Source organism: Penicillium odoratum (genome assembly GCF_028828045.1).
Source record: "Penicillium odoratum strain IBT 22623 chromosome Unknown utg000006l_segment0_segment0, whole genome shotgun sequence".
NCBI lineage: Eukaryota > Fungi > Ascomycota > Eurotiomycetes > Eurotiales > Aspergillaceae > Penicillium > Penicillium odoratum.
In genome coordinates, this window is record NW_026643148.1 from 141,687 (window position 1) to 154,053 (window position 12,367).

The 12,367-nt window shown below is 44.1% G+C and overlaps 2 protein-coding genes across 2 annotated transcripts; one reads left to right on the plus strand and one right to left on the minus strand.

Annotated features, from left to right (window-relative positions):
• Positions 1-562: 562 nt before the first annotated feature.
• N7520_008501 (zinc knuckle domain protein) lies at positions 563-2,154 on the minus strand (the record flags this gene model as incomplete). The annotated part of the gene is made up of 4 exons (XM_057142435.1): positions 563-1,336; positions 1,403-1,551; positions 1,834-2,086; positions 2,152-2,154. The coding sequence occupies 4 exons, from the start codon at positions 2,152-2,154 to the stop codon at positions 563-565; spliced, it is 1,179 nt and encodes a 392-aa protein (XP_056991723.1).
• An 898-nt stretch (positions 2,155-3,052) lies between these two features.
• N7520_008502 (uncharacterized protein) lies at positions 3,053-3,616 on the plus strand (the record flags this gene model as incomplete). Its single annotated transcript, XM_057142436.1, has 1 exon — positions 3,053-3,616. One exon carries the CDS (start codon positions 3,053-3,055, stop codon positions 3,614-3,616), a length of 564 nt encoding a protein of 187 aa, XP_056991724.1.
• Positions 3,617-12,367: the final 8,751 nt, after the last annotated feature.

Genomic DNA, 12,367 nt, shown 5'->3' on the forward strand with positions numbered 1-12,367 from the left:
ATGATCACATCTAGCGGTCCTTGCCACGGCGCCAGGACGAATGCCTTTCGACTCTCCCACTATCTCACGAAAGCGCCCGGGGGAGTTGTGAGACATCCGCCTTTTTTCCAGGTTTGCGCCTCCATGGGTGACCACCCCGCCCAGTCTCTCTCATCTGCTGGTCGACGTCGGAGCATCGTTGGCGGGACAGCAAAAACCGGCCCCGTTCGTAGCCTGATTGCTGTTTCTTGCACCAATCGGTTCATTTGGTTCGAGATGGGCGGTAGGTGAAGCTCTGTATTTAAAGTTTCTGCCGAGGTGGTTCTAAAAGCACCGCCGATAGGCATGCTGCCTGCTTTTGAATGTCCACGAAAGGGCGATACAGACTTCTTACTTTGGACTTGCTGATGAGTATGGGTCGGTACCACGCGGAGACGCCAAAGAGCATCTGCGGTATGATCACTGCTTGATAGATTCTGCGCATGGCATAGAGTGAAGCTCCCCACGTTGAGCCCGCCAAGCTTTGTAGGGCGTGGAGAGAGACGCTCGCCTTGGCCACGGCTTTCTCACGGTGGTGGTGAAACTACAGACCGGGACCCAGCCAGTAGCCTAGATATCGCTCGGCCGTCCTTGTCGCGGTCACGGTGTGTCCTCGTAGAGTAAGGGATGTGTATTGGGGATCTACCTCTTTGGTGTTCACAAAATGTATGAGTGCGTATTTCTTCGGGTCGAAGACTGATGCATGTTTCTCGGCCCATCGATCGGCTTTCTGGCATGCCGCCCTGAGCTTTCTGGTGGTTTCACGTTCGCTGTCGCCTTTGGCCATGAAGCCAACATCGTCCACCCAGCCATTGCTGGTGATGCCCGTTCCGCAGCCTTCCAGGAGGTCTGCATTGTAGACAAGATAGAGAATGGGCGAGATAGGTGACCCTTGAGGAATGCTCGTGGGGGTTGGAAATGTATCGGACATGCCTTCGGGCATGCGGATTCTCGTGCTTCGATTTGTCAAGAAAGCTTTTACCCAGGGGACGAAGTGTCCCAGGCATCGTTCCTTGAGGTTGTGCAGTAGACGTTCGTGCGAAACGTTGTCGTACGCCCCCCCGACATCTAGCATTAGTAGAGATACCACTGGCTTGCCTTTTCCCCACGATGTCTTGATTCGGTCGATGATGATGTGAATGGCATGGTCCGTGGATATGCCCCTTCGGCCACCGAGATGGCAGCGAAAGCTGGCGATCCATTGCACGATGTCGAGGGGGATTTTGCGCATGCGCAGACAATGGATGAGCCGTTTATGGGAGACGTTATCAAATGCACCAGATACGTCGATATTGAGCAAAGAAGCGACAGGATCATCCTATCGCCACGCTTCATACACCCGTTCTAGTAGCAAATGCAGAGCATGGTCGCACGAGCGTCCCACACGGCCTCCAATATGCGTTTCTGGCAGCAATCGATACTCGTCGACGAGGAAGCTGATCTGTGTGGCGATCACTGATTCAAGCGCCTTGCCGAGCGTGCAGAGCAGCGTGATTGGTCGGTATGCCTTCGGGACCTTGAGGCGTAGATAGACTTTACAACACGGTCTGCTATCATTGTTGGTAGAGTATAAGACTTAATCCATTCTGTTTAAATACCTACGTAAGTCTATACTAAAAGCCAAGCTAACTAGACAAACAATTATGACCACAGGCGGCCAAAGACCAAATTGACTTGCAAAAATCATGACCCCATAAATAGCAACCGGATATAACTCATGAAACAGGTTCCAACTTCTTTCTCTGTCCCATAATATCTGGATAAGGATAATCACAAGGCAAGCGAGTAAGCCAATTTCGGCCCCACATGACTGACCCGCACGCAAACGCATAAAACTTAGTGTGCAGAGAGCGATGTAGAAGAAGCTGAGGCTAAATTCTGTAGAAGAAGCCAGGCCATTCCGAGCATGCCCAATAGCGCCTTTGAGTAGGGTGAAGATGGAGATGGCTAGTGCTGTATTTGTTGTGAAATTTTCGTTGAACGGCTGGAAGTTGCCTGTGCGCATATAAGCAACTACGCCTGTGAGGAGCACGGTATAGATTATAGGGGTAAGGGGTTCGTTGATTGACTATGTCAGATAAGTAGTTAGACCAGTTTTGGTTTCTTCATGCTTTGCGTAGGAGTGCTACTTACCATGATAGCCTTTTTCCTGTGGAGATTAAAAGAGAGATATTCTTGAGGGACATTGATGGCAGTGGCCTAAATCCTAGAGCTTTGGTCCGAGGAAGCCCTAATGAATTGTGGATTCATATGTAAGCGATCGCAGACGTAAGCCTTAGGATCCACTGGTTCAAAAAGCTTGAAAATATTTGAGCTTAGCCAATCACTTTCTCTTAGCCAATCACTTTCTCGGGCAATACTTGCAGCCCCATTATGGACCATAGATCGGCATAGATGCTGACTAATCGACGGAGAATGATTGTCAGGGCTTTGGGAAATAGCGTGCCAATGCGAGATATAAAAGATCTGTCTTGAGTAACTCCGATTGTTCAAAATTCCCGTCCACGACCGTTCGCTCATTGGGGAAGTTCTTGGAGTATAGAAAAAGATTCGTATCAAGTCATACGTACTACCACTTTTGTCTCTTTTACAAAATTTCAAGGGCTCTCGTGCTCTGAAAAGTGGGGTATAACGCGCGTTAGGTTAAGACTTGGTGCAGTAATTCTCACTTTTCCAGCCAGTTTGCGTCTTCTGCCCTAATTCTTCAACAAATATAAATACTGCGTCCTGTTTTCCCTTCCGGTGAATCATGTTGTCAGTCTTCGCTTACTTTTCGCCTAAGGTGAGTGCTCATAGCTAAGTTTGAAACCATACAAGCTGCTTCAGGCTGAATAACTGACATCTGATTTCCTGGGTTTCTCATGAAGAGAAGAAAACCGTGATAATGACGACGTCGGCATACTTCAAATCCTCGATCTATATCGTCAAGGTAGCTTATGCGGGCTTCTGGGCTATATGTGCTGCAGTAGCCTCTAGCTCTGGATGGACAGCTCCCCCATGTCTCGTATCTTACTTCGGGAGCGCAACAGCACTCATGCTGAGCCTTGCTGTTGAGACGATTCACTACAAAAAGTCGAAACTCGAAACCCTTCCCGCGCGGGACTTGGTGAACTGGGGTTCCTCGTACGGCCATTCGTACAATCACTCATACATGGTCGCAATGCCTGAAGGCAACACCCTCTGGTGCACCGAGTACAATCTCTCTTCAATCGTTCCGCACAATCAATGGGTCAACGTTACTTATCTCAACACGGGGGTGACCACCGAGATGCGACACAACGATACGAATATTGAGCTTGATATGGAAGTCCCTGCGGTGGCGAGCTCCAGGTTCAGAAAAAGATCGACTGATCAGGACCTACGGCGCATTTGGGTTATCGCAGAGAAAATGGAAAAGATTGATTACTATTACGCTTCTAAGTACCACTATAGTTTTGCTAAGAAGGAGGCGAACGACATGTGGAGATTGGGAAGGTACTGTGATCATATCTATGACTGCAACAGTGGAGAGTGTTCGGAAATTATCTCCTCCGGGTTTACATTGAACAGTGAGAAGAAAACATACGAAAGGCAGTCTGTGAAAGGATGTGAGAGCTAAGAGGAAAGACGCATGTAGCATACCAAGAAGGGAGGCGCGATAAATGGGGGAAAAAAAGAAACCGAGGAGCAAGTCTACACATGAGAAAAAAAGAAAACAAGATTTTTGTTGGATCCCCTTTCCTAACCGGCCCCACTTTTTTTTCAAAAATTACGGAACCCTCGCAAGCGAGGGTCCATCACCCATCGACAAATGGTTCCCAACCGACAACTTTTCATCCCCATCTAGATTCTTTTTCATGATTCACAATGCTATAGCTATATTTTTCGTGCTTCTAAGACATTTTCCAGCGCATTGGTAGCTACATAATAATTCACTCAAGTTTGAACTATTTCACAAGTCGTCCTGCACGTCTGCAGTGGCGTTTTAATTCTCTCATAACCTTCTTCCATTGAGGTCGGAGTTTATCAGTCGCCTCTAACTCCGTTAATTTTTCCTCATACTTTTTCATTTTTTTCAAATTAGATGCAGCTATGATACCCCTTGATCTTATGCAGGATCTTTGACATGCCATACCGAGCATGGCGAGCAGCAGTCGCCGCGTGAGTTGCCACTTTTTTTTCGCGGAGCTCCTGTAATTCATACAGGTCAAGTTGCGCACCTTTGGATATCTTATTCAGGATCTTTTGCGATTTCTGCGAATTGACTTTAATAGAAGTAATTTTTTTTTCTTGAGCTTTAATCTTGTCAACCGTCTTCGGCGTGCTGAAAGATGTTGAATTGGTGGAATGAGATGAGAGTGTTGAGGGTTAGATTGGAAGCTCAGCATGATCATATTCCACTATTTGGAGCATATAAACTCAGGATCAACAGGCCAAACGCCTGCTAATCGAAATCCAAGTTTGATTGTGCTCGCCTTGAATGCTTTTGCACGGATTAAGTTGATTGCCCCCAAGAAATCTTGCTTTGTGAACTTGGAACAGCCTGTCTGGGTCGCATTTTCAATTGCCTCGCTATGATAATGCTTGTAGACACTGAAGACACCAACATCAAGCGGTCGAAGAAGATGACTAGTATGCGGAGGTAGAAAGAAAAAGTAGAATCTGCTTCTCTTGGCAAAATTTGACAGTTCATAGGTTAAATGAGAACTAAATCCATCGCATAGTAATAGTCTCCAAACACCGATTTTTCGCGCTCGTGTCATCTTTTCAAAGTGTTGAATCCATTGATAAGTAAGCTGGTCATTGATATAACCAGTTTCTGTGACTGCAATACGTCCGTCATGATTTAAATCATGGAACCAGCGGTGTTGAACTTGTTTCGCGGACAGAATGATAAGCGGCGGGATAGTGAATCCATCAGTTGATATTGCCTCCTATTGCCTCCACAACAGTGACATATTCATGGCTTGTATGCACTCCGGCTACTATTTTTCGCCGAGGCTCACGAGTTATAATCCATTGGTCCCTCCCAAACCCAATTTGGAAGCCTGTCTCGTCGAAACTCTAGATATCCGAAGGCTGAATGCAGTATGCTTCAATAGCTGCTTGGAGCCGGGTTAACCGTTCTTGACTAAGAACAAGATGGAGCCCATGATGTTGCTGGCAGGCTGACAGATTCGATGGAGGCAAGAGACAAGACCAATAGCGACAGCCATCTCTGTCGAGCCAGTCAGGGAATTCTGAATGCGGTTAGATAATGATATTGAGCCAGAAGAACGGGAGGTTGACATACGGGTCGCTGGATCTGAACGACGATATCGCTGCCAGAAACGACTGTCTGGTTGGGGTAAGGTAGTCCGATCGCCGCATTCTGGGCCAGAGCGAGACCGGCAAAGATAGCGAGGGAGGAGAAAGTTGCATGATGATGATGAATTGTAAGCAGCGAACACTATTATACGAAAGAAGAGAGAAGATGGAAAGGAAGGTTTATGAAGAAGCGAGAGTGATATTGAACCAGAAAAAACATTTTGGACCGTAATCTAGTGCGTTTATCCTCAAGCTCTGCAGTTTCCGTACTGGTGATGTGAGTTGCCCTTGTGATGATCCACCAGATGTCTGCATAGTGAAGCGTCATCATTCTTGTAGTATTTCCAGTTCCTCTTTGTTGGTACTTCTCGCCTAGGACAAAATTCAGCAGGTAGTTCGCGCGCTTCGATAGGGCGAAGTACCTTCGAGCATGGCAGTACTTTTACATCAGACATGCCTCCCAATTTCGAACCATTTCCCGAAATACCAACAACCTTAAACGTCTTCTTTCCTAGCTTTCCCATCATTCGACTATGGGATCTCGTTCCGTAAGTGGAGCATGCGCTTTGCTAATGCATCAAACTGTCCCCCGTTGGTATATTCTACCTTTTCCACTATTATTTCTAGGCCTAGGACCGCTTGTATGAGCCTCTCGTTTATGTCCCCTTCGATCTTTATATTAATCATAAACACCTAAGTCCGATACCATATCTTATCTAGGCGCTTTAAACCTTTATGACCTATATATATAAAGATGAGTTCTTTTCGAAACTAGGACGGGTGTTGTTGTTTGTGACCTTAATGATAGGCTATTCTATGCTATATGGAATTTAGCGGCAGTATAAGCCTAATCGCCTCTTCTAAGCGCCTGATATGGTTACTTATCTTACTTAGGGATACTCTATGCTATCTAGTAATGATATGAATATAGTGCACTATTTCAGATGTAGGGAGCTCGAAAGATTATTGGTAGGTAAGGAAAAGTGCAAAAATCGCGACGAATCTATATAAAAGAGAATGGACGGTACTGCTACTACTGAAAGGTACTATAGACACGCAATACTGGTGCTTTAGATATCAATAGGAAGATAAAAAAATCGTAATTGGATCTTTGAGTCATAATATGATTCCAGTCAATATATTGACCTATAGGCTTAAGTAGCTACTTTAGGTCGTATGTCTTATTCTGCGATAGGAGAATAGTAGAGGGAATCGAATTATGCTTAGCTTAAAAGAAATCAAGAAAAAACATTTCAGATTTTAACACTTCACTTCTTAGAAGTCATACTGTATCATTTATCTAGAAAATGCACTGACTGGGAGAAGCCCTTTTGAAAGCGCCCGCCGCAGACGGCCCACACAGCCTTCCAGATTACCTTAGGAAATTCCTCTATTCCAACCATTAGGTGACTGTCAACTTTGATATAATACCTGCGTCCCTAACCGCAGCTTTGACACACTACTCCACCAACTGACCATATTCTAGGTGTATGCTGGAAGCTGCCTGGCTAGATTATGCGTAAATTATCTATGCCTTGTAGCGGTCAGGAGCCTGTCTCTTCCTACCTGATTGACGAATTAATGGCGGGTCTGAGGATGCAGAGGCTATGGGAAGAAGCGGATAGTCTATGTGCTCCGACCCTTAACGTACCTAGTATGTACTTAGTCTAGCGATATCTAGCGCTATATCTATAGGTGTAGGAGAGGTCTCGTCAGAAGCTGTGGTATTGACCAGTGGTTGCTCGTTATATACTATAATCGGCAAACTCTGGTGATCTGCCGCGGAGGCCTGCCTTTGCCGTTAATTCCACGCAGCCTCCACAATTCGCATAATATAGTATATATTGAATAGTGTATCGCTTTTACTGTTCATTTGATTAGCTCTTGCTCCTTAAATTTCAGAATAAAGACGCTTAATATACCATACTACACAAGAAGATTTGCTTCTGGGCGAGAGACTTTAAAGCTACGACGATATATACCCTAAATGGACGTAAGAGGTGCATCGGCCATATTTCAACACGAGGGAGTTATTCTGCTCTACCCCTAGACAAATCCTATATATCCCGTCTTCTAAGCTTGATGTTGGGTGGAAATCTTTCAGGTAAAGTAGAGTCTCGTCCCCTTCCTCTCTTTCGATTGAAAGCACCGTTAGATAGTCCCCCGAAAGATCTAAGGGAGCCCCCTCCTCTCGTAGAAGAATCTCTGTTATTCTCTGACCGGAGAGATAAGAGGACTCTAAAGCTCTAGCATCTGTTGTGGGCTGAGTAGGGTTAGGCTGGCCGGGTGATATCGAAGGATTGAATCTTTTACGCTCTATGCTAAGGCGAGCCTCTGGCGATAGCTCTCCTTCCTCCCTAGGAGAAGGTTGTGACGTGTTAGCCTAGGCAGAATTACGGATGGCGGCTGTTGTCTATTGATCTCGGATATTGTCGACCTAGAGTTGACGGTGCTAGCGTGCGCAGAGGAAATAAGGAATAATATCCTGTAGTCTAGAAGGGAGAAGACGAAGGTCAAAGGGATCGCATAAGAGGTCGTTCAACTTTTTAATACCTATTTAGTGGACTTCCTCTGTCACGATGAGTTTACATAGTCTAGATTGCCTGGTAAGACCATAGTATGTTCTGTTCTCTTTGTCTGGCACTTCATAAATCGCAAAGGTATCCTAGAGATAAGATAGAGGTATGATGATAGTCGGGCGAATAGATGCTGCGAGGGCGATGATTCGACGAAATAGAGTATTATGAACGCCGATGATTTAAATTTAAAGTTAACTATTAGTCATAGCTAGATATCTTATAGTTCTTGATCATAAAGGTAACCATAGGGAGACAACGAATAATATAGATATATACATTCCTTAAGCCTAGTGCTGATGATACCACATATCATTCTCGATAGGAATATCTATAGGATGAGAAGTACTGCTTAAAGTGCATTAAGGGGTAATAAGGGCCACCGGCGCCTATAACCATAGTTCCGCCCCTAGGTCACCTTACCAAGATCCTAGGAATCCCGATCCTAGCCCTAAGATCTTAGGTAAGCGCTCTAGGAGCGCTGCACCTCCCAGGACTAATCATGATGATCCTTAAATTAACCGTGAGGGACATGGGATTTCGCTTCGTGAGTCCAGGAGCAGCTTATGCATTCATTAACGCACATACCACTCGGCGCAGTAATCACGTATATGATAATATGAGTGTCCGCCATCGTACCCTAGGCTGAAATTTGTGTTAATACATTATGTGTCTTGTCTTTTGAAGAGCATGTAAAATAAGCACTTTGCCAAGTCGGCATTGTGTGAAACCATATACACGAAGTAAAACGGGTAATATGGCGAAGAGGTTTTTTAACCTAAGGGTTTATGTACGATATCTTGAATTCTATCAGTATATCAGCGATAGTCAAATAAAAAAATGACCCGTGGAAGATAGCGCCTTGTTTCCAGGGTTATAGCCTCAGATATCATAGATGGCACCCGGAGCATAGGTCTAGATCCTAGGACCGGGTCGATGCTTTGAAAAGATTACCTTCTAGCACCTATATATACTATGTTCTTAGCTACCTATTATCGTCGTGGTTATTTCTATAGGGTACCATCGGAATTCTAGGTAGAATTTATCAAACGATGCAGAAAACAGCGTTCATTCTGCGCATCCTAAGTAGTCTGTGCCATAACCCGCAAATGGGTAGGTAAAGTCAACCCGCAACCCGAACCCGCAAAACCCATGGGTTGGTCAGGTCAACCCGCAACCCGCCCCATGCGGGTTGCGGGTTCGGGTGCGGGTTACCCACGCTAGCCCATCTTTGCATAAATTTCTAACGCTATACCTAAATAGGATGGATAAATTTGATTATTCATGAAATTAATTACTGTTATTTACACATGTTTCTGTCACGCTTTTGAATTTCTCGTTATTCAATCATTAGTATCATGAATTTAAAAGGATTTAGGTTGTATATCAAAACTTTAAGTCTGGTAATAAGATTGCCTTTAGGATTTAATGTATTTAAGGTAGGTTGTGGTTATTTAGAAGAGTTTAGGTAGGAAATGGTTATTTGGGGTGGCAATATATATATTTCATGTAGAGCTCTTCAAGTGTATCTTCTAGGAGATTTGTGGACCTTCTCTCCCCTACCTAAATCAGCTTAGTTTCAACTTTTTTAATATCAAATCTATGACTGATTTCTATAGAAATCAGCAGTACTTTTATATACTCTCTCTATCTTAGACTCTGTCGTTCAGTGGCAGACTTTATCAGCCATGTCTACAGCAATTAGTAATACTTTCATAGCCTGAAAAATCAGGAGATCAACGATTTCTATAGAAATCATTAACCCCTAAGGCCTTCAGTAACCCATAAATTCAATGGGTTTCTTATGGGTTTCTGCGGGTTATTGCGGGTTTCTTGCGGGTTTCTTGCGGGTTATCTGATAACCCATAAATTCTATCCAATAGGAACCATGCTTTATAAGTCAAGTTGTGATAGATCAACATACTCAGTTTTTCACTATACAGCATGGTCAACCCCCCTCTTTATTATTAAATTCCCTTATTTACAGCATTGAAAATTCCACGTAAGTGCCAACTGCTCTCATATTCTTCTAAACCATCTACTACCCCTCTTTACTTTCTATATGTCTCAACTCCAATACTCTGATGCTGATGGCTTCTCATCATCTATCTACGATGGTGATTTAGATAATCTTCCTTATTTTCCACCAGAGGACTCACATCTTTTATATACACCCGAACTCTCAGTCAGCCAGCAGACAACCAATTCCTTTGATCAAGAGTTTATTCGACCATCCGCCCCTCTCACGATTCCTTCCTCTCTAAAACGCGTTGGCCCAGATCGTCGAAAGGGCTACATTCTCTATGGAAGCATGACACATAGTGATTGGGTAGAATGGTGGCTTCAGACCGACTTTGGGAAACAAAGTAGGGTACGATGGGACTCAAACCACTTTTCTGAAGTTTGGACCCAGTTCGATCAGGTAGCAAATGCCGCTGATGGTGCACCAAAGGTAATGTGCAGACGTTGCGGGCAAATCCTTGAGCACCCTCAATCTCCATGCGCTGGAACGAGTATGCGCCATGGAACTTCGACAATGAACAAGCATTTAAAGGGTATTAATTGTCGCAATTATACTAAGAATAAGACGCAAGCATCTGGTATTACCCAGTTTATACAAACAGCTGTAAGTATAAATATTCATCTATTCTTCTATTTTTCCAACTTTCTCTTCGATCATTAAGAGACGTGTTTTTGTGCACAAAAACATATCTTTAATTAATATTCACGCTCAACGCTTAACTTTCAACGCTATAGAGCAGAAACCCTTTAACCAATCACAAATTTACACAAGATGCATGGGAACAGAAGCTTCTTACTTTCCTTACGGTCGCACGGCTTCCATTCCGACTAGTCGAGCACCCTGAATTTCATAGCCTTATCAGAATGGCCCAAACTGCCCCAACATGCCCTGAGATCCCGTCACAAAAACGTATTAGAAACCGGCTACACACTACAGTGAAAGAGAGACAAGAAGATTTACTCCGAAGGCTACCTGCTGGGTCTAAGATATCAATTGCGCTTGATTGCTGGACATCTCCATTCTCACAGGCGTTCATGGCTATCAGTGGCTATTTTATTGATGAGGACTGGCAGTATCGTGAGATCCTTCTTGGATTCGAACCACTTTATGGAACACACTCTGGTGCAAATCTGAGTGTAGTACTCCTGGAGATCCTTCAGCGACACAAAATTGAAGATCGAGTTCTTGCAGTTGTCACTGATAATGCATCAAACAATAAGACCTTAGTCGACACCCTTCAGCAATCTATGTCAGATGATATTACCCTGATTCGGGTCCCCTGTATCGCGCATGTTATTCAACTCAGTCTAAATGAGCTTCTTGGTTCTATGAAGGCGGACCCTATAAATGAGACAACCGAAGCACGGTGGACTGAGCAGCGGTCCCAGTCAGCTCGCATGAATGCAAAGCACCATAGACGAGAAATTGTGAGAACGTTAAATAAGGTAAGTGATATCAAATCTATGAAATATTACTATTACTTATAAAATTCTCCAGATTCGCAGTCTTGCTATCTATATTAACGCTAGTCCTCAACGCCGGGAAGCATTCTATAAACTTCAACCTGAATCTGTCAAACTTACGCCTATTCAAGATGTCAAAACACGTTGGAACTCTACATTCCTCATGCTTCGCCGTGCAAAGCGCCTCCAATCTATCTTCAACCCTTTTTGTGAGGAATACGATCGGACAGACTTGATGTTGGATGATGAGGAGTGGCGGCAGATTGAATATCTCCTTTGGATCACACAGCCATTCTTTGAGTTCACTAATGAACTTTCGAAGACAAAAGACGTTACAGCCCATCATATCTTCAAGATTTATAACAAACTGTTTGAACATCTCGAGCTATCGATTTCCCAACTCCAAAGAAAGAAGGCTACTTGGAAAAAGAAGATGCTTGAAGCGCTTCAGGCTGGCCTACAGAAGCTTCGAGTCTATTATTTTGAAACAGATAATATCCGAGGTGACCTTTATGCAATTGGCACTATCTTAGCGCCAGAGAATAAGCTCCAGTTTTTCATGACTGACGACTGGTCTGATGAATGGCGCCAAAGATATCGACAAAGCTTTAAGGATTACTTTATCCCCTACCAAAGCCGTCTTACTAGTCAACATGATTCTATTCCCTCCCAGTCATCTACTAGGGTAGGATCACGTCTAGATATGATGCTTAAAGGGAAAAGGCAACAGGCAATACCACGTGATGAAGTTACGCAATATCTTGATAGTGGTAAGTTTTATCTGTCTTATACTTAAATATTATTAATCTCTTTAGATATTATTGAAGTTACCCCTCTTACGTTTTGGAGAGAGAATCAGTACCGATTTCCAGCACTTGCAAATCTCGCTCGGGATGTCCTTTCAGTTCCAGCATCTGGTGCTGGTGTTGAACGACTGTTCAATACTGCTCGTGATATTTGCCACTACCGCAGAGGGAGACTAAATGCCACAACTATCCAAG